Genomic DNA, 27,634 nt, shown 5'->3' with positions numbered 1-27,634 from the left:
CTTACACCTCCCCAAATCCATCTGTTTCAAACCCTTCAGCGGCTACTTACTGCCTCTAGAATCAGGTCTACGCTTCCTAGTCGGGAACTCAATACCCTCTATGATATGACCCAACCCACCTTCTGGGCCATGTTTCACTCCCATGACCACCTTCTGTATGCACACTGAAAGACCGGCCAAATCAGACTGTTGAACCTTCCTCAGGACTTGGCTCTATACTTCACCACCCACATGCCTCGACTCACTAAATCAATCCTTTTCCTCCCCCAGCCTCACATATTCTACCCATTCTTCCAGCCCAGTCTCAAACCTCCCTCCTCTCTGAAATGTTATATTATCTAATCCCACCCCTCATGTAAGTCCTCTTTCCCTACTTTATGACTTCAACACCATCCATCACATTCTGCCTTACATGCATCATTATTTTTGTACATGCCCTTCCATTCTCCTAGACTGAACTTGGGGAAAGCAGAGAGGGAGGCATTTTCAAATGTGTAACTCCTCAGAGCTGGGAAAAGTCCATTTTTAGACTATAGGCATTCATTGTGGTTTTATGGAATTGAAACAAATGGAAACAGCAATCCATTTTCCTAAAATGTTGGATATTTTTAAAAAATAAGTATCCCCATCATCCCACGGAAAAATGTATTTGGCATTTGTGAGTCTAGCTCAGTTGTGATTTTCAGTAAGCTTCCATGATAGACTTCTATTGCTGCCAACATCCTAAGGTTAAATTCAAATTTGAAGAGTGCTTATCAGAAGCCGGGGGTTCCGCTAAGCAATGTCCAAAGCTAGCCAAGGGCTAATTCTGGTAACATTCTTCAATAACGTAGTCTACAGGCTTAGAGGACTTGCTCGTGTAGAGCCCAAGGAATCACACAGAGCTAAAGGTGGGAAGACTGGTACGTCACACAAGCCGAGTTCCATCATACCCACCCCCAGGATGGCCCTGCCGTTCATTTCCATTCGGTTTCAGGAAAGAAAAGCAAGTAAGAGAGACCAAAGAGATCAAAGGGTTATAGACATACGCATTGAAAGGTACTGGTTAGCCTGGCGCTAGAAAATGCCTTCTGTACCTGGTCAGTTTTATGGTTTTCCTGAATTCATTAGTTATCGGAGCTTTATATCCTCCTTTCCTCAGTAAGGAGTCTATGGTCTGAATATGGTCCCATCCTGTGGAGAGTAGACCAGATAAAATACCAGTCAAGCACACGTCACAAGCACTTTCGGGCAAATACAAAATGACTTTGTAGAGGTCAGCTATTACTGTCACCAAATACCATCAGCTCCTTTGGTCCTAGAAACAGTCACACAGAAGACCTAAGGCTTCCTCCTGTAGAGAAGCAGGTCTGCCCCCTGCATACCTTAAGTGCTAGCTACCCGTGACGGCTGACAACATTGGCTTTTTGAGCTCAATCGCATTCAAAGATGAGACGTCTAAGAGGCTGGCAGTGACGGTTCAGGCGGGTCTCGGTATTAAACCATGAACACTGCCCTCTCCTCTAACAATGACATCTTTAAAAGGGAGGGAGAAGCCTAAATGTCACTGTGTCAACTCAGTAGTAGTCAGGACTCCCACACTAACTCGTGGTAATTACCGTCCCTGATGGTATCTTCTGGAGTCAGTTAAGTGTATCTGTGTGAAGTATGCAAAGACATTTTTATTGGTTCTGATGTGGGATGGTATGCTTAATATCCGAGGCCCCCTCTCCCTCGTATACACTTTATGAAGCCAACGGGAACTACAGGGTTGAGACATTTTTGAAAACAACCCCAATAAATCTTCCGAGAGCTGTCTTAAAGACTAACTCTCTTGACGATGGACTCTGAAAAACAAACTGAGGGTTCTAGAGGGGAGGGGGGTGGGAGGATGGGTTGGCCTGGTGGTGGGTATTGAGGAGGGCACGTTCTGCATGGAGCACTGGGTGTTGTGCATGAACAGTGAATCATGGAACACTTCATCTAGAACTAATGATGTAATGTATGGGGATTAACATAAGAATAAAAAAAAAAAAGAAAAAAAAAAAAAGACTAACTCTCTTGTCGGGGTGGGGGGCGTGTAATGATACGAAATTGTACGGTTATATAGCTCACATTTATATGAACCCAACATGAGAGAAACCCAATTGCAGATGCTTTCTGATGAGGGGGGAAAAAGCTCTGTAAGATAAAGAAAAAATATTCATTTCAACTGACGTGAAAAACTAGAATTTCATAGTGGCTAGAAAGGACAAGGTGTTACAGAGTGAAGAATTCTTTTGTGCTACAGTGGTGGTTCATAAACATTTGTGCTCTATCTGCCAACACAGAAACACGTTTGATTAGGAAGCGCAGACCAAGCAGATCAAACACGAAGACTTCGTGTAGTCTTGGTGCTCCTGATCTTAATGGGAAACCTACAATCCTCACAGTAGCCGAATGAGTCCCCGGCAAGCACCTGAGAGGAAACATTTGATATTGACAATGTACCACGGGGCTGACGGTTAGACCGAAGGCTTGTTTATGCCAAATACAGTACACTGGGATTATGAGAAAAGGGCATTTCGAACTCCTAGCAAACCACTGCCTAAAAAGAAAACCCCACTTCTACAAGGCTTTGCTCTGGGGCAAGTTATACTTTTGCGTGTTTTTGCTCTCCCACTTTAGTGCAGAGATTCAACTTCTGTGGGAGTCATTCACCGATCTCATGCAGACATGGCAGTGCCAGGGGCAGGAGAATCGTTTCTTCTCATTTGAGAACTGCCAGGTCAGAGAAGCGCACTTCAATGTGTGTATTTGTTCAACTTTCTTTCTTCAGCAGATCATAGGAAATAAAGTACGACAATGACCTTGCTCCTTTGCAACCTCCGGTAGGTAGGTGGCGGTGCGTTTTGATCCTTTTTCATTGATGAATTCTATTCTAATACCATGTACACCGACCTGAAAGAAATGGGCAGTTTTATTAGTACAGTCTTCTTCATAGAGATTGAAAGGAAAAGTTATAATTTAACTTCCAAGACAATGCAGTTCTTCCTTTCCCCTGGTTTCTGGAAGGGCATATCTATATACACAACATTTTTCTCTTTCCAAAGCACTGACTTTGGGTTTGAGGGCCATTATGATGGCCGTGGAGACTGAAAACATCGATGGATGTGCCCCCGACGTGCATTGGGCTATGCTATTCTGTCTGGACCCAGAACACCCATGCTGCTGTGTGTAGAATAAGACTGTCGAGGGCAAGAATTCTGCCCCCACTCCCAAACTGTGGCTCACGACACTAAGGAACTACAGCAAGGGAGCTGACTTCAAAGAGACAGCAAACACGCATCCTGTTTTCAGATATAAGCGCCAGTTTGGATTAAGTTCCAAAACTTCCGGGGCTGCCAACTCCCTTCTCAGGCTGTCTAGTCTCTTCAGGACCCTGAATTCTATGTAGACGAGCAAACCCAGATAAGGCTGAAAAAAAGCCAACAACCAGATCCGACATCATCACCCATTCCATGTAGTATTTCTAAAATATATGTCACGGCTTAGGTGGGTCCATGGCAAACCCTCACCGTCTGTCTACATCACTGCCCTCATGCACTGTTGCTAAATGTACGAGTGAGAAAGATGTCAAATCCCTTTGGGGCAGGGTATTTTTGCACCGTTTCTTATATATGAACACAGAGATCACTATAACTTTATGGGAAGCACACAAACTTCTGGTGATGCTCTAAGAAAGGGAGTTCTCTAAGTGACTGTGGGCAATTTCTTGCTAATGTTTTAAGAAAGTAACATACTGTTTTACTGATTAGCATCTAGTCGGAAGGAATCGGGTCTTTTTCCCCCTCGTACCTCACATAGAATCATATACAGAACTGAGGATCACAGGTCTTCTTTGTAAACACTGGTAAGAAAAATGAAATTTCAAAAGCACAACAACTCCATTCCATTCTCCCAAATCTACAGTTGCTTTAGGTCAATGGTCCCCAAGTGGACTTTAGTACGGTGGCCCAAGGGACCTGGAGGGAGGACGTGAGACCAGGGAAACACTTTCATCCAGGAAAGAGGCTTCCTTTCAGAGCAGGTGAGTCAAGTCTTAGGCCTTGCCTCTTTCCATCTGTAGGCATGCAGAGGTCTAGAAGAGGAACAGGGGTCCATGCAAACTTCTTTTGCTGCTTCTGCCCTTAGCCTGAAATCTTCCACTTTTTCAGGGAAGAAAAAGTCCTCTGGAGAATCCATCTTGTTCTCTCCCCAGGTCTTCTTCACACGTCCATCCATTAGAGCCTGTCAGATCTTCCGAGAAGTCTGTTTTTTCCGAAAGCCTTATCTCTGTGGCTATTTCTTCTACATGATATCAGTATTCTTATGAATCTCCTTCTGCTGAAGATGCAATCAGGGCAGCTGTTTAAAAACTAACACAATAAGGCCTCCCAGACCCTGTGGGAAATGACTGTGGACAGCTGAGAAGAAATATGAGTGCTTAGCTATCGGGCCTTTCCAGGATAAAGGACATCTACTAATCTCCCGAGTGCCTGACACGGTACGGAGACAATGACAAATCTGCAACAGTTTCCATATACCGACTTTCTGATCTGTGACTTTGAAGTTGTTTTTCTTTCCCCTTCAACCATAGCAGTTCCTTCATAATTTGTTTTTAAAAATACACAGCATAAATAATCTGTGCTCCCATCACTCACTGAAGTGAATTTTGCATGTTCGACTCAATTTATCAAAAATCTGTCATGTTCAAATTGGAAAGAATTTTGGTGTTTATGAGGGCGTCTAATCAAAATTGTTGAGACGAGGAATGTTACCCTATTTGTGAGATGAGAGTGTTAGACAAAATCAGGGGTGTTTAACTGGTATGGGGGGGCCTGGGGGCTGTGAAGTTTATCAGAATTTCAGGAGGTTTCATGCTTCAGCGGGTATGGTTTGGAAAAAGAACAACTCCCCAGGTGATTTTTATTCTAGGTTAACGAGAAAACCTCTAATAATTGGTCTAGCTCTGACAAACTGTGGCTGTGTATTGAAAAAAAAGTGATTTAGACAAATTGGAGGTAATTTAGACACATTAATCCTTTCTTCATAGGAGTGCATTGTGTTCTTTAACAAAAATATCAGAGATTTTAAAGCCTAGTAATTTAGCAATTAGAAGTGGTTATGACCAGCTGTATGGTATGTGAATAATACCTCAGTAAAGCTTATATATATATGTAAATATAAAGAAGGAGGTTAAGACCAAACTGGAAGGACATGCTGACCAAAATAAAAATTACTCATGAATAAAACTGACTGACTTTTGTATTTTCAGAAGGCCCCACCATCAAATTTAATATGACAAAAAATTATCAAAATTCTCCCATTTAGAATTAGTACATTTACAATTTTTAGTTCTTTTCTGTGTTCCTACGATTCTGAACAATTGAAAAGTACCTGCAAATGGAAATGTAAGTAGGGTGATCTTAAAGTGAGCCCTTTGGGAAAAATAACTTCTTTCATGGATTAAAAAATATACTCCACAGTGACAGAAAGCCAAAACCAGAGTGACGCATTTCTTCAACCAGTGGATTCGGGAGAATGGCAATCATGTTCTGACCAGAATCAAAGCATAATAGCTTTTTGTCACCTGTTGAGCAACAGCATTTTCCTTACTCCCAGAACCACAGACACCACCAAGTAGTCATACTGCGCAATCAAAACAGAAGAGTGGAAAATGGCCTGCTGTGGAGAATGACCGAATCTGGCCAACCTGTGGAAATCATTGGCTTTGCAAATTAAGTCATCTCCACTGACGGGAGCACCAAAACTAATTCTGTATTGTTTGAGGGAGGACTCGGCCACAGCTGCAACTTCAAAATGTAACCCTCATGTATAATAATCGAATCCTCTCTGAGACAGAGTGGAGAATCCCTCCGCTGAGCAGCACCCCAAGAGACAAAGGCTCCAGGTGCAATTATCCGCTAGCTAAGAGATCAGCTAACCAGGGAACTGGGATTCCCTGAAGCAAACTTCTGCTAAAACGCTACCACAGTGTTGCAGGAACTTTCCATTTCTAGGGGTGGATAAGGAGGTAGCATATGGGAAGACTATGTCACCCTACTACCTCTCACATACCCCTAACCACCACTGCCCAAAGTATGGCCAGGTAGGCGAAAACGGGAGACTTGCAGATCTAGCCTTATGGGAGTCTGCAGGTCACTGTCAAAATTATTAGAAGGTCTGAAAAAAAAAAATGCTTTCAAGGCCCATCAGCTGTGATAATATCCTTTTAATCAAGACTGTACTTTTGCTAAGCAAAGCTATAAATCAGCTCGAATGGTAGTAAATTAAATGTAGGACTTATAGATAAGAGGATATGGAATTAAACAGAGCTGTATCTGTGTGTGCTGAGAGAACAGTAAGACCCGTTCAACAGATTCCTATTTCATGCTAAAAAGAAAGCCATATTTATTCTGAACCATTACGTAGCGAGTGATTTTTATTAATGCTATTATACAATCTTTTGTTTTTAACATAGCCCAGAATGATTAAATATCAAGATTAATGTTAGGACCCTAAAATAGATCTTGATTATTCCGGAGTTGATTATTCAGTTTTGGGATTATGCATCCCCAGCCCCACTTTGCCCCATCCTCTTTCCTCTTGTCCATTTCTCTGTTTGCTCACTCCTCTGTCAGAGAGCATGTGGGCACACACAGAAAGAGATACATGCAAATTAATCAATTTTGCTACAAAGTAAAAGGTTTTGGTAGGAGAAGAGATTATAAATAATGGCTAAAATGACGCTTCTAGACTCTGCAGATTTCATTTGTCCTCGTTATCTGGCCCCTTGTTAGAAATGTGGCTTCATTTACAACTATTATCCCCTAATGCAGTGACTCTCAACACAGGAGCATTAAAAAAGTGGCCCTCCCACCCCATTATAACACATATCCATATTCTGCTCCTCACAACTGCACACAATTTGATATCCCCTAGTCTGTCTATAAGGCAAGTGTTTGTCCTGTAAGCCACTATCAGCACTACAAAAGGGCCTCACTGTTACTTGTGAGCCTGATCAACAAGCCCACAACCTTGGATACGCTCAAACATGAAAAGGAGTCATCTGGCTAAAAGCATCAACGAGCATAAAACGTGCTCTGGCTAAGTCAAATGGGATCCACGTTAGCCTTGGACCATTTGGATCCACAATTACCTCCACAGTCCTGACCCTTAAAACTAAATCTGCCCCTGATCACATCCTGGCCAATAAAACCAATTACCTCCCCAGGTTCATCTGTCTTAGCAAATGCCACAGTTAGCCCCAGTCCTCCCCATTAACCAAATGTTGGGTTTCCTTCGTAAAACAGTACGGCCCTAGCTCGCTCCACTGATTTTCAGTGGGTTCACCTTGAAATTTCATATGTGTGTGTGTGTACATGTGTATCAGGAAGTCAAGGAATCGAAAGTGGTTTGACATGTCTTTGTTGATATTATTTGGCAAAATATGCTTTGCAATTAACAAAGCAGCCAGTCACTGGTCATTCACATAAGACTGACCTGCCAGGCTCAATATGCCAGTTCCATTGAACTGAATAAAAGGACTCTGTTCCTAATGAGAGGAGCTCAGGATATTTGGCACACCCTCTAACCTTTAGAGGCTGGCATCATAGAAGACACACATGCTCTTTCACAAAACAGCCCATGGTACCACGGACAGAACAAACACTGCACTGGACAGCCCATGGGTCTGACCCAGAGTGTGGAGTTTCTTATATTCTTGGGAGGAAACAGCCATATGTGGTATTTCTCCTAAAAACCCCAAAGCCACAATGCAACACATTCCACTCTTTCCCTCATAGCCCCACAGAACCTTCTGCCCACCCCCCACTCTCAGCCTTCTGAAGACGCTGACTCTTCCTTCTCCCAGTGAAAACAAATTCGCCATAAAAGAGGAAAATATTCCAAACTTGGGCCTACTCCAAGTTTATCCTCTTGAATAATTCTCATTGGGGCAAGAAAAATTAAGATTTTAGTCATAAAGGCTGATGACAATTCATACAGATCCTAATGAATCACTTCCCCCAATCGCAATCCTACCAAAAAAAAAAAAAAGTAGACTACATACTGTCCTGATCTGCCCATCAAATCCTCAAAGTTGTGAATTTACATCACCTCAACCCACCCACCAATTTCAGAAGTCTGGAATTTGGAAGGTGCCCATCTGATTAACAGTGCACACTTAACAATTGTTAGCACTTAACACTTCAGAATCTCGCCAAGTAATATATTTAAAAAATAGCACTGTCGCAAATCACTTTTTGGGCTCAGTAATTTTTACTTCTGTCAACCTCACCAACCACAAACATGTATAATTTTTTCCCGTTTAGAAAAATAGTACATGCATATTACTGCAAAAAACAAAACAAAAAAAACAACATCTCCTTAGAAAGTATAAAGGGGAAAATCATGATGGCCTGCCATCCTAGGACCACCTAGAAACAACTCTTGCCTTAGTACCTTGAAAGATCATCTCCTGAGCCAACTAGGATAACACCAAGGACTATCTTGTTGGGTTGTTTTTAGTCTGTTATCTGACCGGTGTCTATAGCTATCCTCGCTTGCAAATCTCCTTTGAGTGAGATGCTTCCAGAAACGGAAGGAAGACTAGAAAAATAAGTCAAAAAGGATAACCGAGTGCGAAGCCACCCCGTGGGCACAAGTCACCTTTTAACATATTCTACTCTGAAAACGCTGCTTAGTTGTCCATGTCGGAAGCTATTTTTTCTATTGTTATTTTGGGGAAATGACTGCAAAGGCCTCCTTGACCAAAATGCATATGTACTGCTCTTCTCTCATATCCCTGCAAATGAGTCACCTTTAGCTTTAGAAATTAGTTCAGTCTCCATGGACCAATGCTTGGCTTTTGCAGGGCTTACCAAAGGGCCAATTAGTGCCAATTTTGATTCATGTAGGAGACTCAGACATCTTGTCTATCAGGAACACAAGCCTGCCAATTTATTTCACAAAGGCCACCAAACAACAATCTGATAACATTTACTTTAACTGATAGCAGACACACAGCTCTACAGTACCTGAACTAGCCAATAATCACCCCCGTGAACTTTTAAAGAACTAGTTAAGATTTTAAATAAAGCATGGCTAATGACGAGGTGCTTTGAAAAGCTATGAAGCCAAACATGTTTATGTATCATGTGCAAGGAAAGAGACTGATCTTAGCTGAGGTTTTGCGGAGAACAAGTGACAGCTCAGTGTGCAATTAAGGAAAAAAAACGCAATTCTCTGTAATGATTAATTATAACGAGCATTCCTTAAAAACTGAACATCCCGAAGCTTTCCAAGGAAAGTTCAGGCAACACAGGTGACCTTTAAATAAAAAGCCTACTTTTCATCAAAAGTTAGAAAAATGCATTCCTACCATTTTTTTAAGGGGATGAGGAAGGGAGTGAATTTACACACAAAGAAACTCAAGTTAGGAAATGTTCTTAAAACCTAGGCACGGGAATCAGTTTGCTTTTCAAAGGCTGGGGGAGAGAAACACCTCTTGGCCAACATATTCAAGGTGAAATAATGTTGTTTGTCTGATAAGAAACAGAAGAATCTTATATGGGTTAAACTGTACATGGAGTATCTGGCTCAATGTAGTTTTACTCTGTCTACAAAACAGATTTGTTCCTAAAAGGTTACATATGTGCTGCATTTATGTAAATGGATTAATTTTGAAGTCACCAGGAAGGCAGTAAAGAAACCCTAGAGTGAGTCCATCTGCAAAGCAAACTATCTTTGTCAAGTGAACAGTCACTCCCTAATTGCTTAATTTAGATTTATACATATAACGTTGACTTAAAGCAGGGGATGATGCAGTAATAAAACAAGGCATTTGCTGTTTAGAATATTTTGTCTTCCTGAAGAGAATTCTTTGGTGGAAAGGGATTCTGGAATGCCCAATTTCAAAAATTGGACTGGTTTTCACCTTGGTTGCCACCTTGCCATTTTAAAAGTTAAGGACCTCTTATGACTACTCTGTGGCTAGTGGTGATTCGTTCTCTGGAAGTAAAATGAAACAGAAGCCATTTTAAAAAGGGGGAGTCACAGCATCACACCGTGTCAGCCTCCAGAGAGACCATGGGTATTATTTAGTCCAACTTCTCCAGCGTCCTGGTGAGGAAACAGAGATCCAGGAAAGAGCAGACTATAATACAACTACTAGGGAGAGGGCTGGAAGGGTCTGTAGATTTGGGGGATGAAGCAGGGAAATGCCCTTCCGCGCCACCAAACAACACGCTGAGAGAAAAGCAGGAAGCAACTGGAGGAGGCTGGAGGACGGACTGTGCAAGCCCATTTCACCAACAGTACCAATAGCTAATGCAAATTTCCATGCGTTAAATCACCTTCTAGAAGTTACTTCACTTTGTTCGGCTTGCTTCCTCACTGGGCTTCTAATACACTGAAGTGTTGATTCACAGCAAATTCTTACTAGATGGTCAGGAAGCTTGAAGTACTCCTTTCCCCAGTGTTCCACAGCACTTGAAAAAACGTTTCTAAGTAGAGCATCAGGACAAAGACTAAATTATTGGAACGATAGTGACATCTTATACAAAAATCTCAAGGTCCTTGAGAAAATACCGTGAAAAGCATTTTCCTAGATATATAAAGCCTCCTCACCCACCCGTATATGTATTTTTTCAAAGGTCAGAATCTTTTTTTTTTTTTTTTTTTAGATTTTATTTATTTGAGAGAGAGAGTGAGAGCGAGAGAGAGAGCGAGAGAGAGCGCACAAGTGGTGGGGAGTGGCAGAGGCAGAGGGAGCAGCAGACTCCTGGGGGAGCCCGATGCGGGGCCCGATCCCAGGACCCCAGGATCATGACCTGAGCCGAAGGCAGATGCTTAACCGACTAAGCCACCCAGGCACCCCAAAGGTGGGACTCTTAAGTTAGAAGAGAAGCAAAGCATCGTATATATCATAGGGAAAAATCATGAAGGAGGGGTGGACTGAACATATACAATGAGAAGTCATTTCACTGGGTGAGTCATGCTAAACATCTGTGTCTGAATGGAAACTCTGTTTTCAGTGGTACATTGAGAGGAGCTAGAAAAATGTAAACCTTGAAGGGGTGAGAAGGAGATCATGACCTTCTAAAATATATGAGAGAGAATGACGGTAGCCAATTTACTCATCTCATCTGTTTACGCTTGTGAAGGTTGTTACAAAAGCGCACTATTATTAACTGCAACCAAACACATCAGAAATGGAGCTGTGCTGACTCAAGAGGTGTGCTTTTTAAAGTGAAGTGCAGCACCCTGAGTACCGAGAGTCTAACAAGCTCACGGACAATGACAGATGCTTGGATACTTGAGGGACAGAGCGAGACTAGGGGCTTGGGGTCTAGCTCTATAGTCCAGGGATAGGTTTTTGACATCATACAAGAATCATGCTGGCCAGCCCCACCCAGCATGGGTTGATTTCATGTAAGTGTTGGGTGCTAAAAAGGAACAGTCCGTCTTAAGGCCACGATGCGTTCCCCAAGTGACAGCTGTATACACAGTTGAGATAGCAGTGATCCAGGGAGCTAGATAGAACTAAAAGTGCCTTATGGTTCATGAAAATGTTACTGACCTATTGAAACGTGATCTAATGGTCTACTTTAGAATACAGGAAATATTTCTTCCTCATGCCTCCAAAATGATCTGGTCTCTAAAGCACAGAAATAAGAGATGCCTGACGACAATTTAGAAAATACTTTGTCTTCCAGTCAGCAGACTGCTACATGAACTCCCCGTGCAAGATCACTGGTTGTTCGTCGACAAGCAAAAAGCTTACTCATTTATATCATCTTGCAAATGAGCAACCACGAGGTAACACACCTAGAATCACCCCTCAAGGCAAACTCTGGCTGTTGTAATGTCTTTGGTTTTATATCCTTCCAGATCTTGAAAAACAAACATGGCTCCCACATCATGTGACTACATCAGTTCTAGCCTATAGATTATTTTAGAGGACTTCAACATACTGCAAGAGCTTTTCTTTCTGAAGCACCATGTCTGTCCATCATCCTGTCATATGGAATTAAGAGAATGCTGTCATTTGAAGAACACACAACCACGGTCATAAGTTTTCGTGTTCAGACACAAGGCAGATCACTTCAGATATCACCCTAGGGGAACAATTTTCCTCCTTTAACAGCCATTTTAGCCTTGCAGGTAAATATCTCAATTTATCAGTTAATGAATTTTTTCTCCCCCAAATCATTCAACTCTTCATCTTTCTCATACCTACCAGGGCAAGAAGTAGATCATGACGGGGGCAATGAGGAGCAATTCTTAGAAGGGTGGGGCCGGTGTTCCAACTTGTCTGTACGATCTTTGTGGATGGTTTTGCTGTTTTTAATCACGACCCAGGCTCCTTGACATGCTACCCATAGACACTCATCTTACATGTTATGATTCTTACGTTGTTGAGGAAATAAAACATGGAGGCATTACTGACCATTCTGTCAATTCAACCTTGAATTGAAACCAGTGACATCCACTTGTGAAACCATTTATTGGACTTCACTCACGTTATCAAAGGGAAGCATTCTAGCCTCTAAAACAAAGTCTGATTGCTGTAAATCCTACCTTCCTATTAACTTCCACTCTACAAATAGAGACATGTTACCAAAAGAGAGGTCCCAGACAGGCTCAGTTAAAAACCTTGAAGTAAAGAGAAAGACAGTAGCCAGCCCTGTGGTGGTTCACTTGTTTCCCGATCATTTGAAAATTAGGTGGCTATGACCACCGGTCACATCCCTCATCTTCGTGACCACGGGGATGTCTGTCTTGTTACCAAAGTGACTCACCTCTATGCTTTGGGACCTCTAGACTTCGCCCTCTTCTGCTTTGATCTGGGCATTTTCGCCCTTTAATTAGGAATTCTATTGCAGTAACACGCTTCACCAGTGGGGGTCAACTCTCAAACTGTACTTCTACCAGAAAAGCCCTAGGTGAGAGGCTTCTGTTTATATCAAACATACTCGTTACTGAGCTCTACCTTGAAAATACTCTATTAAAATTCTGTCACCATCTCCTGTTTCCCCCTGTAGCATCAACATATGCAGCGCTGTGCATTTCTGGTTAAATTTAGATACTTAGAGTGAATAGGAAATTTCATTCTTGGAAGAAAAGTTCTACCTATTTGACAGTCTGAAATTTCTCAAAGTAAAATAAATGTATCCTTTCATAATATAGACTGGACCCCCCTCATAAAGGAAATTTGCAGTATGAATCATTAACTTATAATATAAAGATAAACCATAAACAAAGACTTTCCCACAATCCTTTTTTTTGGTATTTTTTTATTATGTTATGTTAATCACCATACATTACATCATTAGTTTTTGATGTAGTGTTCCATGATTCATTGTTTGCGTATAATACCCAGTGCTCCATGCAGTAGGTGCCCTCTTTAACACCCATCACCAGGCTAACCCATCCCCCCACCCCCACCACAATCCTTTTTAATAATGACTGTATATGCAATATGATCTCCGTTACATGAACAAATAGGCATATTTATTGATACAAAGACACAGAAAAATAATTTAAAGGAATATTCCAAAATGTTAACAGTGGTTATCTCAGAACGGTGTAATTACAAACGGCTTGCCTTTCTTTATATTTTTTGAATTTTCAAAGTTTTCTTCTTCAATAAATTAGAATTACTATACTATTATGGACAACAGGTTTAAATATATATGCAGATGCATATATGCCTTTTTATTGTGGTAAAATACACATCATGTAAAATTTACCATTTTAACCCTTTGAAAGTGTACAATTCAGTGGCATCAAGTACATTCACAGTGTCATACAACATCCAGTTCCATAATTTTTTCCTCACCCTAAATGGAAACCCTGGACCCATTAAAAGCCATCACTTCTCAGTCAGCCCCTGCCCCAACCCCTGGCTCCCACTAACACACTATCTCTGTGGATGTGCTCATTCTGCATATTTCGTATAAACAGAATCATACAGTATGTGGCCTTTTGTGCTTGGCTTCTTCCACTTAGCATAATGTTTTCAAGGTTCATCCATGTCACTACTTCATTTCTTTCTATGGCTGATTAATATTCCATTGTATGGATATCCCAAATTTGGTTTATCCATTTATCTGTTGATAGGCATTTGGGTTGTTTCTACCTTTGGGCTATTATGAATAGTGCTGCTATAAACATTTGTGTACAGCTTTTTGTTTCAGCATCTGTTTTCATTTCTTTGGGGTATATACCTAGGAGTGGAAATGCCTTGACATATACTTTAAAAAATAATGTTTTTAATTCTACTTTGGCATTCTGTGTTTCAAGTAACCAATGCTTTTTCAGAATTATTAAGGATGACCCTATGACATCATCCCCACAATAATACCATTCCATTTGTAATCACTGACTATGGTATATTTTTTTTAAGCCCAAATCACATTCTTGTGCTTAAAAAAAAAATCCAATTTTCAGTCTTACTCTTTGGGGACAAATTTCCTTATGCTAAATACTTCCAACTATGACGAACTAACTGAAAAGGACAGTCTTTCCCTCTTAGCATAGCCATTCTAGCAGGACCTAAAATTCACTTTCAAATACTTATATGTTAAAAGCACAAACATATATTTATTTTTGCAGAAAGCATCACTTTCTGGTTAAAGTTACACCAATAGACACCAATATCTAAGCCTCGAGGAACGTATTAAATATACAATATGTAAGGTATGAGGGTTAATTTTAGCTGTAGACAGTGCTTGAAGTGGGCTAAAGGAGATGATGGTGGTGTACTCTGTGCTTCCCCATATTTATTGAACTACTATTGGATCCTCCCATTTTTCCTCCCCTCCAAATACATGCATGCATATTTATGAAACATACATTCATGTACGTGCCACACATGCTCACACGTGTGCATGTGCAAACCCCCCCCCGACAACTGTGCTTCCACCTCAGTGATGGCAAGCAAGAGTAAGTGTGTTTTGTAGCTCAGTCATCCTTAGATTTCAGGCTTTACCCCTGTTATCGCTCCCCCTATCCCGCCCCCCACACACGCAGGGCACTCTGCAATTCAGAAAGCAGAAATAAAATTCTAGCTAAAGAAGAGGAAGCGGTAGCCTTAAAACATTAAAAGAATCACCCACATTTTAATATTGGTTAATAAGGAAGGGATATAATTTGGGATCATTTAAAAATACTGAGGAATGTTCCTATGATATGGGTAGACTTCTCTTTAAGAAAAATTCAAATAGGAACAATGAACTTATGGAAAGCAATCAGGAAATTGTAATTCTGTGAAAGGTTTTACCCAATCCAACTTTGCTAGGTTCAACACTATTGATTAATTTTATTTTTCCCATTACAAAACATCCCCGAATGCTTTCATATTCTGATAATACTCCAAAAAACCCGACGCACTCCAAAACTCAGAAAGAACTCTTTTATCCTACTCTCTACGGAATGTTTATATATATATCTATATATATATATATAGCTCCGGCCTAACAACAGTAATTTATATCATAGGGATTTTTTTTCCAATGAAGGTTAAGAACTTTAGAAATGTCTTATTCTGTATGTGGAAAACTGAATGGCAGTGGAATAAGTTGTCCAAAGTCTCACAAGGAATCAGAGCAAATCCCAAACTAAAAGTCAAGTCCAATTAATTATCAAGACAGTGATCTGTCCACAAGGCAGAATACCTCAGTTACCATGGGATGTGGTCATTCTAAAAAGTCAGTAGAATTAAAACATATAATACCATAAAGATCTAGTCATGTCATTTATGAGTGTTTATGTGAGAGAATGCTAAGTGCATCACTGAATTCCCATTGTTTCATTCTTGTGGTACTTATTTCTTTATGCTTGGTGTATACTTCTTTTCTCTGCCATTAGACTGAGAGGTGCTTCATGGTGGGGACCAAATCTTAGGACTCTTGTATATGTAGCAACAGTGCCTTGAACACAGGAGGCATTCAATAATGTGTGCACGATTGTGTGTGAAATTTCATAGACATACACTCAACTGTCTTCTCGCAACGAGCAAAACAAATCATGGTGAGAACCTCTGAACTTCCTTAGAAACCCAACCCCACACACTAAAGAATAAAAAATAAGATCAATCTAGGCTACCTGGAACATGACAATGCTCAGAGATCACTGAGATATAACCTTAATATTATTTGTTAGAGTGTTTAAGTGCATAAAGTAAGGTAGCCAAGAATGAATTAACATGATTTAACTGTAGTTAACCGACACCCTGTTTTGTATCCACATGCTGATTTCCCCAACTGGTGTATTATCCTCACTCTTTGGCTCCTTGCTTCCAAGAAGTTTCCTCTGACCACCTAACTGCTGGGTGGTGGTTACACCAAAGTACATCAGAATGGAAATAAGAGGAAAAATAAATTCCAATCAGTCCTTCTTACTACTTATTAACAGCTTTTATGAGGTGCTGTGGTAAAGTAATCAGACAAAAATAAACAGCCAATTCAGTATGGGGATTAAAACGACACATGGCGCTTTGCCTTAAAACAAAACAAAACAAAACAAAACAAAAACAACTCCTTCATTGATATCTCATTGATCAACTGTGAGGTTTATTTATCCACCTTACTCTCCACCTCCACTACAATAGAGAACGGGCTGAAAGAGTCAGGAGTTACCTTCATTTTTCTTTCCAACATTTCTATAGTCTTACCTCCCAGTCCAAATAATCACAGACATCTTCAAAGTTAGTGAGCAGAGACACTGAGCAGAACAGCCGTGGCAACTCGTCCCTTGTCATTGGGGGAAAACGGCTATCTTTAAGGGCACTGTTGAAAACAAAGCAAATATTAAAGCAACCACTAGATATGAAAAAGTCCTAATTTCAAAGTCATTTGAAAAAGGTAAGAGATTGGGGTGCCTGGGTGGCTCAGATGGTTAAGCGTCTGCCTTCGGCTCAGGTCATGATTCCAGGGTCCTGGGATCGAGCCTCACGTCAGGCTCCTGGCTCAGCAGGGAGCCTGCTTCTCCCTCTCCCTCTGTCTCCCCCCCTGCTCATGCTCTCTCTCTCTCTCTCTCTCTCTCTCTGTATCTCTGTGTCTCAAATGAATAAATAAAAAATCTTTTAAAAAAAGGAAAAGCTAAGAAATTTTAAAAAAGTAAGGTGCCAAAGGCACCAATAACCTTCAAATGTATTCAAAGGCCCCAAAGATTTTAGGAGTCATTTTTTTCATTCAATAGACTATTTATTAGCCAATCCTGTGACCAACTGTAAAGAGCAAATGATCAATCATATTTCCTGTACAGTCATTTCCTGGTCTACTTCCCTGTTACTTACAGAATCTGAGACTACTTTTACTTTACTTTTGAGAAGAATAAAAGCCAGACTAGTGGAAATTTGTGGGAAGATTTCTAGATCTAGGGCTGATGGAAAAAAAAAAATGTATATAGTTAAAAAAAAAGTTCATATTAGGTTGGCCATTTACCACAGAATAGCACTCAGAGTTCAAAAAAGATCAAAATTTCATTTTCTTCAAGCAAAGGAAATCAAAGAAAATTAAAATAATCATGCAAATTACAGACTAAAAATACAAGGATTTCAGGCCCCCTATAAAGGATAATTCAAGATATGACTCAAAAATTGTGAAAGTACAGGAAATTGGGCTAATCTAGGAAATAAAAGTATGATTAGGAGACCATTAATCACATCAATGGATTTCTGAGTACATCAACTCTGATTGGACCCTGTAATCAAGGGTAATATACTACAGTGCCGAATTCTAGAAAAACCCTTACTATAAAGGACAAAGATGTTGGAAGACCATAATTCTTCCTGCAATAGAAGAACAGAAAGAAAATACGCAGACACACACACACACACTCACATACAGAGGCACTGTGTGTTTCTTGTACTTTTCAAAGAAACCACTTCCTAGTCAAGAAAAACAAACATACCTCTGATTACACTATATACTAATGGCATTGCTGGCATTTGCAGCCAGGCTTAGAAACTATTTTCATAGATTAATCCTTAGAAGGTACAGAATTAGAGCCTACAAACTGCTTGGTTATAACAAAGTTCCATGGCCCTTAGAAATCATTTAATTCCTTTTTCAGTGACTTCCTCATTGCTGGAGTTTTGTTTGTTTGTTTTTTTTTTTTCATTTTTCCATCTCTTACTTTGCATTCTGAAACTCACTTAATGTATTGTACAAACAAAACCACTATGTTTGTGAGTGTTTTCAATGCATTTGGGTGCTCGCTCAATCCTACTACACAAAGGAAAATGCTTATAGAAAGATATGTTCTATATAAAGTATAGATTTTTTTTCCCATTCAAGGAGCCAAGATTAACCAAGGAAATCAGGACATCTGTGATAATTTATACTCTGAGAACAGCATTTCACTGTTTTATAATTTAACAACATAAATTTTCCTACAGTTTGGCCTCTTTTATTTTCCTCCTGGCAAATAAAGTTTCATAAAGCATTTTCAAGTTTTCCTTCAAAGCCAAGATAAAGACATATATGTGTGTGTATAACCAACACCCTCTCTCCTAACAAACACACATACTGAACAGAAGTTCTAAAACATAGAGGAATCTCATGCATAAAAACCAAAAGGTCGATCACACTTCCCATCTTCTTGCTAAAAAGAAAAAGAGAGAGAGGGGGGAAAAGCCTTATACATTGGAATAATGTAAAATACGATTTTCTTAGGATTATAGATTTTTTTATTATGGTAAAATATACACAACATAAAATTTACTGTTTTAACTATTTTTAAGTGTACAGTTCTGTGTGATTAAGTATGTTCACGTTGCACAACCACCACCAGCATCCATCTCCAGAACTTTTACCATCTTGCCCAAATGAAACACAGCATCCATTCAATACTAACTACTCACTTTTCCTTCCTTCCAGCCCCCGGCCAAAAAATGTAACTTACATACACTTTTCCAATTTCAAGTAATTAGAATAGTATAGTCGCGAACGTTTTTGCTATATAACAGCTTATGGAGACAGAATTCACAAACCAATAAAATTCATCCATTAATGTATCCAATTGAACAGCTTTTAGTATATTCACGGAGTTATACAATCATTGCCACTATCCAATTTGAATACATTTTGTCACGCCAAAAAGAAGCCCTGTACCCATTAGCAGCTAGTCTCCACTCTTCCCTTCCCCCAGCTCCTGGCAAGCGTGAATCCACTTTCTGTCTATGGTCTTGCCTATTCTAGATATTTCATATAAGTGGGGCCTTCTGTGTCTGGCTTTTTATCATAATGTTTTGGAGGTTTCATCCATGCTGTAAGCATGTACCAATGCCTCATCTTTTCAACTGCCTAATCATATTTCAATTGTGTGTCTTTATCAGATTTTGTGATCCGTTGATCTACTGAGAAACATTTGGGTTGTTTCCACTTTGGGGCTACTATAAATAATGCTGCTATAAACATGCATGTATGAGTTTCTGGGTGGACATAGGTTTTCGTTTCTTTTGGGTATAGATACATAAGAGTGGAATTGCTGGGTCATATGGTAATTCTATGTTTAACTGTTTCAGGAACTGACAAACTGTTTCCACAGTGGCCGTACCTTTAATTGCCACCGGCAATGTGTGAGGGTTCCAATTTCCCCATATACTTACCAACCCTTGTTATTGTCTGCCTTTTTAATTATAGTGCTAGACCTCCTTTAATGAAGAGATCTGTAAAAATCTCTCTCTAGCTTTTACAGTCAAACAACACACATCCTGAAGTTGCCATACAGTTAATTTCTCAACACTCTGAGGCAAGTTATTTTGTTTACTTTTTTTCCTAGCAAGCCAACGAAAGGTAAATTTTAGCTTAGTGCAATTCAAACTATTTCAAATCAATGAGATCCTCAAGTACCCAAAATATAACTCCCATGATATGGAGCCTTATTGCTCAATCATTCTGGGTTTAAAAAAAAAAAAAAAAAGGTTAGAACAATGAGTAAGTGGGAGAATACAAGCACGGCTAATAAGAGAAACTGACAATCATGCCTCACCGTACCAGGACTCAAATGTATTAAGTTCAAAACTGAAATAGTGAAGGTACATTAGTCATGATGGAAACAGTCTGATTTTACAGAAACAGTCATTCAAACAAGACACTTAATTCTGGCTTTTTTTTTTTTTTTGTAACTCTAAGTAACTTTTCATTAAATTCATGAGCACGGAAAAATTCCCAAAGGTAGAAAGCCCTCAGTATTTCTGAATGCAAATTCCTAGGGAAAAGAACTAGCAATGAAAGCCTAGCAAGGATTTAAGAGATTATAAAAAAGACAAAAAATGCAGCTGGAGACTGACCTCAGAGCTGCTAGGCTGGTGTGGATAGCTGATCAACAAGAGGATTCAGCCTCCCTTAGCCCTGCTTTCTTTAGCATATAGAATACGCAGTGTGGAAGGTGAAACTTTAGAGGGGCTATGCCATCCGGAGTTGGGCAGTGACTTGCTTGAGATGACCCAGCAAGTTAGTGACGCAGGTGGAGACACAACCCCGATTCTCTGACTCAAGTCCAAAATACTTTCTAGGAGTCACACTTTAGTTGCCACTTTTGGATGGATTTGTATTATTTTTTTTTTATTATTTTTAAATTAAATGCTTGCCTCACTTGGCAATTCTGATCTCATTCCTCTAGTGCCTCTGCCTAAAGAAGATAAATAATAATTTAATAGCATTCATTAGTAGCCAAAGGGTAAATAGAGCTAGACTTCCTGTCTACTGGAAATCTGCAGGAGCAAAAAAGATTTTAAAATATTAATATTGTCCATGGAAAACATTTTATACCAACGTAGTGTCTGGCACTTTACATTCTATGCAGCCTAAGAAACTGACAAGCAAGGAGATCTTGTAATAAATTCATATGAAGTTCTCTTTGCTACAATAGGAAGCCATTTTCTAATGTTTAAATATTGCTGAAGTGGGGGCACCTGGGTGGCTCAATAAGTTGAGTGTCCAACTCTCCATTTCCGCTCAGGTCATGATCTCAGGGCAGTGGGATCGAGCCCCGTGTCAGGCTTTATACTCAGTGGGGAGTCTGCTTGGGATTCTCTCCCTCCTTCTCCCTCTGCCCCTCCACCCTCTAAAAAATAGTATAAATAAATAAGTGAATATTGCTAGGGGGGGAAAAAACCCACTTATATACAAAACCAGCCAGCTGCTCCATCACCCACGTGATGGATGGGTAAGGTTTAAACAACAGTTTAATTCACATATCAAATTCAAATATATTCAATTCAAATTGGCACCTCACCAAGAATATATTTTACCTAATTGAGAAGCAGCATTAACATCTGTCGAAGTTAATATCTAATGTTAAATAGCACTTTAATGAAAATGAACATTTAAAAAAAGGAATTAAGAGTTTAGCTATCAAAGAATCAAAGTTTGTGACAGTGCCTGGAAACTATGAGGGGGAAAAAAGAAACAGCCAAAAAGAGACAAAATCTTAGCTAAGGCTCATCATAAACAATAGAGCAAGCAACGGAAATGATTTCAGTGAATCTAGCTAGCTAGCCATTTACTCACTCATTCCTTCACTTTCTAAAACTTTGATGACTTCAATCACTTAACCAGTGGAAAGTTACCAAACTGAGAAGGGTTTCATATTACAGGCCATCATTTTTCAGGACAAGGAAACAATTAAAACCAAAATTAAAAATCCCTTTTGGGGGGCGTCTGGGTGGCTCAGTCGGTCAAGCATCCAACTCTTGATTTCGGCTCAGGTCATCATCTCAGGGACCTGAGATCGAGTTCCGGGTCAGGCTCCACGCTCAGGCCAGAGTCTGCTTGAGATTCTCTCTCTCTCTCTCTCTCTCCCCCCCCTCCCTCTGCCCCTCCCCCTGCTCGCACTCTCTCTCTAAATCAATCAGTGGATAAAATCTTAAAAAAAAAAAATCCCTGTTTGGATAGGTGAAGAAAAGCAAATCAGGCATACATTACTCTAAAATTAAAAAAAAATGTTTTTCATGAGGGGTTTCAATCATCTGAAAATTCTGCCATTTCTCATCAGAGAGTCTGGAACAGAACGCACATGTGACATGTCTGAATTCCAGAAACTTAGAATACTAGAATCCTAAACCCAATTCTGAAAAATTATCCATAACCTCTCCTTCACATTAAGCAGCAGTTTTAGCTTCCCATTATGAAAAAAAATAACGGATATAAAACAGAATGCAAAAAAAGTGACCATTTATCAAACCTCAGGGTAGAAAAGAACAACAAAGGACACGATTACTTTAGGTTAAGGAAGAAGGGAACCCTGTTTTGGTGAGTAAGGGCAGTGATCCAAAAGGAAATTTTCAATTGAAAGCCACATGCAGGGGCGCCTGGGTGGCTCAGTCATTAAGCGTCTGCCTTCGGCTCAGGTCATGATCCCAGGGTCCTGGGATCGAACCCCGCATCTGGCTCCTTGCTCCGCAGGAAGCCTGCTTCTCCCTCTCCCACTCCCCCTGCTTGTATTCCCTCTCTCACTGTGTCTCTCTCTGTCAAATAAATAAATAAAAATCTTTAAAAAAAAAAAGAAAGAAAGAAAGAAAGAAAGCCATAGGTAAAGTGTTCTGTAACTGGAGGATGTTTTTCCCCTTTAGAGTAATAAATACAACCTACTTAGTGCTCGATGCATATAAACATTAAAACTTATTGATTTTAATATACATTTCAAAATGTGATATGGGTAATTGTTGGGGAATGGAGGAAAGAACTAAGGGATGGAACAAAAGGAAAGGAAAGAAAGGAGGGACAAAAAAAGAGAAAGGGCATATATACAAAGACAAAGATGGAGAGGAAGAGAAAGCAAAAAGCGAGAAAAGGAAGTGGGAGGCAAAAAAAAAGGGGGGGGGAATAGAGACACACACACAAAAGGACAAAAAGGGAAAGCAAGGAAGGGTGGAAGGTAGGAGGGAGGGCGAGCAAAAGTGCAGTAGGGTCCCACAGGTTTTCATATGTGTTATTTGGCTCCTATCCTATAGGATTCACTTAGGCTTTAGAATGTTATCGTCTGCTGCCCTCTGATTAGTTTAAATTTCTTGAATTGCTCTAATCTCACATTCTTAAAAGTCTTTACTCTCTGTGATAGCTAAAGCTGCCCACCAGGAGGGAAGAATACCCTCTGGGCTGCATGCTGTGATGACTGCAGCAATATTGTGGAGAATCTGCGTCTTCACCACAAGTTCTCACCTCGCCTTTAAATTGGGAGAATGGGTTGTGGGTCTGATTTAGTGGAGCACAATTAAAACTGGAAAATACAAGATACATAAAGAAACAGATGGCTATATGTTTAGTGTAGATGGCAGGTGTTCCTCATTTCCCTCCCTATAATGTCCACAATAACGCTCTGTCTGCAGATTTTCTGGATTTACTCTATCTTGTTTTTAGAAATGAACTACTCAGAACAGTTTTTGTTTTAATTATTTTTCAGATGAAAATCTATCGAGTACAATGAACACAATTTAATTTTCTCTTTGTGACCCAGGTTCATATTTTTTTTTATTGAGGTACAGTTGACATACAATATTATATTAGTTTCAGGTGTATGACACAGTGATTTGACATTTGTATATACTGCAAAATGATCACCACAGTAAATCTAGTTACCATCTGTCACTGTACCAAGTTACTACAATATTATTTACTGTATTCCCCATGCTGTACATTACATCCTATGACTCCTTTTATAACTGGAAGTTTGTACTCCTTGAGCCCCTTCACGAACCATTTCATCCCTGCTCAACTCCCCACTCCCCTCTGGCAACCACCAACCTGTTCTCTGTATCTATGAATCTGGGTTTTGTTTTGTTCGTTTTCGTTTTGTTTCTTAGATTCCACATATATGAAATCATATGGTATTTGTATTTCTCTATCATAACATAATACCCTTAAGGTTCATTCACATTGCACAAATGGCAAGATTTCATTCTTTTTAAGATTTTGTTCTTTTTTATGGCTGAGTAGTAGTCCTGTGTGTGTGTGTGTGTGTGTGTGTATGTGTGTGTGTGTGTGTGAGACATCTTAATTTATTCATCCATTGATGGATACTTAGGTTGTTTCCCTCTCTTAGCTCTTGTGAATAATGAACATAGGGGTGCATATATCTTTTTGAATTAGTGTTTCCATTTCTACCCAGTAGTAGAATTGCTGGATCACATGGTAATTCTATTTTTAATTTTTTGAGGAACCTCCATACTGTTTTCCACAGTGGCTGCACCAATGTAATTCACACCAACAGTGCACAAAGCTTCCTTTTTCTCCACATCCTCGCCAACATGTTCTTTCTTTCTTTCTTTTTTTTTTTTTTATAACAGCCATCCGGATAGGTTTAAGGTGATACCTTATTATGGTTGTGATTTGCATCCCCCTGATGATTAGTGATGGAGAGCATCTTTTCATATGTCTTTTGGTCATGCGTATGCCTTCTCTGGAAAAATGTCTACTCATATCCTCTGCTCATTACCTAAAAATACTTTTGTTGTTGTTATTGAGTTGTACTGAGTTCTTTATATATTTTGAGTATTAACCCCTTATCAGATATATGATTTGCAAATTTCTTTTCACAGTCAGTAGGTTGCCTTTTTGTTTTGTTGATGGTTTCCTTTGCTGTGCAGGAGCTTTTGATGTAGTCCCATTTGTTTATTTTTGCTTTTGTTTCCCTTGCCTTTGGAGTCAGATCCAAAAAAAAAAAAAAAACCATCACTAAGACTACTTGCTGTTAAGGAGCTTATCACCTATATTTTCTTCTTCTAGCACTTCTATGGTTTCAGGTCTTATACTCAAGTCTTTAATCCACTTTGAGTTAATATTTGTATATGGTATAAGATACTGGCCCAGCTTCATTCTTCTGTGTGTAGCTGTCCAGTTTTCCCAACACCATTTCTTGAAGATGCTGTCCTTTCCCCATTGTATATTCTTGCCTCCCTTGTCATAGTTTACCACACATGCACAAGTTTATTTCTGGGCTCTCTATTCTGTTCCACCGATCTATGTGTCTGTTTTTAATTCCAACACCATACTGTTTTAATTACTACAGCTTTGTGGTATAGTTTGAAATCTGGGAGTGTAATACCTCTGGCTTGGTTTTTCTTTCTCAACACTGTTTTGGCCACTCAGGGTTTTTTTTTTTTTTTTTGTAGTTTCATATAAACTTTAGAATTATTCTAGCTCTGTGAAAAATGCCATTGGAAGTTTGATAGGCATTGCACTGAATCTAGAGATTGCTTTGGGTTGTATGGGCATTTTAACAATATTAAATCTTCCAGTCCATGAGCATGGAATAGCTTTCCCCTTCTTTGTGTCTTTTTCAATTTCTTTCATTAGTGTTTTACAGTTTTCAGTGTGCACAGGTCCTTCACCTCCTTGGTTAAATTTACTTCCTAGGTATTTTATTCTTTCTGATATGATCGTAAATGGAATTGTTTTCTTGATTTCTCTTTCTGATAGTTCACTATGAATGTACAGAAATGCAACAGATTTTTGTATATTAATTTTGTATTCTGCAACTTCACTGAATTCAAACAGTCAAACAGTTTTGAAACTGTTAGTTCCAACAGTCTTTGTTGTGGACTCTTTTGGGTTTCCTATATATAGTATCATGCTATCTGCAAATAGTGACAGCTTTACTTATTCCTTTCCAATTTGTGTGCCTTTTCTTTCTTTCTCTTGCCTAATTGCTGTGGCTGGGACTTCCAATACTGTGTTGATAAAAATGGGTAGAATAGGCATCCTTGCCTTGTTCCTGGTCTTAGAAGAAAAACTTTCAGCTTTTCACCATTGAGTATATTATATTAGCTGAGGGTCTGTCATATATGGACTTTATTATGTTGAGGGTATGCTTCCTCTATACCCGTTTTGCTGAGAGGTTTTATCCTAAATGGATGTTGAACTTTTCAAATGCTTTTTCTGCATCTTTTGAGATGATCATATGATTTTAATTTTTCACTCTGTTAATGCGCTGTATTACACTGATTGATTTGCAGATGTTGAACTGGAATAAATTCCACTTGATTATGGTATAGGATTCTTTCAATGTACTGCTGAATTCAGTTTGCTAATATTCTGTTGAGGATTTTTACACCTATGTTCATCAGGGATATTAGCCTGTAATTCTTTTTTGGGGTGTCCTTGTCTGGTTTTGGTATCAGGGTAATCCTGCCCTCATAAAATGAGCTTGGAATCCTTCCCTCCTCTTCAATTTTTGGAAGAGTTTGAGAAGGATAGATATTAAATCTTCTTTGAATGTTTGTTAGAATTCACCAGTGAAGCTGCCTGGTCCTATATGTTATTTGTTGGGAGGTTTTTGGTTACTGATTTGATCTCCTTACTAATAATCTAGGAATCAGTCTATTCAGATTTCCTATTTTTTTCATGATTCCGTCCTGGAAGATTGTCAGTTTCTGGGAATTTATCCATTTCTTCTAGGTCGCCCAACTTATTGGTGTATACTTGTTCATAGCAGTCTCTTATGATCCTTTGTGGTTCTACTGTATCAGTTGTAACTTCTCTTGCACTCCTGATTTTATTTATTTGAGCCCTTTTTTTTTTTCTTGGTGAGTCCAGCTAAAAGTCTGTCAATTTTGTTTTTTTTCAAAGAAGCACCTCTTAGTTTCACTGACCTTTTCTATTGTCTTTTTGTCTCCATTTCGTTTATTTCTGCTCTGATCTTTATTATTTCCTTCCTTCTACTAACCTTGGGCTTCATTTGTTTTTCTAGTTCCTCCAGGTATAAAGTTAAATTTTTTATTTGAGATCTCTCTTATTTTTTTGAGGTACGCCTATATGGCCATAAACCTACCTCTTAGAACTGCTTTTGCTGCATCTCATAGATTTTGGTATGTTGTATTTCTGTTTTCATAGAATGGTCAAGAGCTTATATCCTGGAGTCAGATATACCTGCATGTGGATCCTGGTTCCATTGCTTACTAGCTGTGTGACATCTGGGCAAGTATCTTAACCTATATGAGCCTCAATTTCCTCATCGATAAAATGGGGATGATAATACTACAGAGCTACTGTAACAAGTAAATAAAATAATAATACCTGCATAAGTACCTTGCAAACACTAGGTGCTCAGTAAGTAGTGGCTGTCAAAGAACTTTCACTGTAAGTTTATGCCCACAGGATTGCCCCCATATCATGGCTCAGGGAAAAGGAAGGGAGCCCCAAGAATAAGAATGACCCTTCAACCTTGATATGGGGACTCTAAACAAGTTATCTTCTCTAGGAATTAAATGCAGCCATCTCAAGGGATAATGGTTACTTTTCCAGGTATGGTCTTTTTGAGAAGCCTTCATTTCATTTTCAAAATATATTAAGTACCTGCTATATGCTTTTTATCATGTGAAGAGCCATGAGGATATAAGAATAGATTACAAAACAATATATGGGTATATGTAAAAGACTTATTAAAATCACATACAATAGGAATGCTGAAAGAAATGGTCAGACACGGGGCGCCTGGGTGGCTCAGTTGGTTAAGTGACTGCCTTCGGCTCAGGTCATGATCCTGGAGTCCCTGGATCGAGTCCCGCATCGGGCTCCCTGCTCAGCAGGGAGTCTGCTTCTCCCTCTGACCCTACCCCCTCTCATGTGCTCTCTCTCTCTCATTCTCTCTCTCTCAAATAAATAAATAAAATCTTTAAAAAAAA

General features: G+C 39.5%; 1 protein-coding gene across 2 annotated transcripts in view; it reads right to left on the bottom strand.

The window, feature by feature from the left end:
- Nucleotides 1-27,634, bottom strand: part of AMMECR1 (AMMECR nuclear protein 1) — a 111,758-nt gene that overhangs the window by 5,738 nt on the left and 78,386 nt on the right. For both annotated transcript variants that reach the window (XM_081808413.1, XM_081808414.1), the window contains 3 exons: nt 16,679-16,793; nt 2,829-2,919; nt 1,077-1,173 (listed from right to left, as the gene is read on the bottom strand). In XM_081808413.1, the coding sequence (XP_081664539.1) occupies nt 1,077-1,173; nt 2,829-2,919; nt 16,679-16,793 (303 nt within the window). The remainder of the gene's footprint in view (nt 1-1,076; nt 1,174-2,828; nt 2,920-16,678; nt 16,794-27,634) is intronic.

This window comes from Leptonychotes weddellii, chromosome X (genome assembly GCF_054177405.1).
Source record: "Leptonychotes weddellii isolate Sample4059 chromosome X, ASM5417740v2, whole genome shotgun sequence".
In the NCBI taxonomy this organism is placed as follows: Eukaryota; Metazoa; Chordata; class Mammalia; order Carnivora; family Phocidae; genus Leptonychotes; species Leptonychotes weddellii.
Note: the sequence above shows the minus strand (reverse complement) of the source record. Positions and strands in the feature narration are given on the sequence as shown.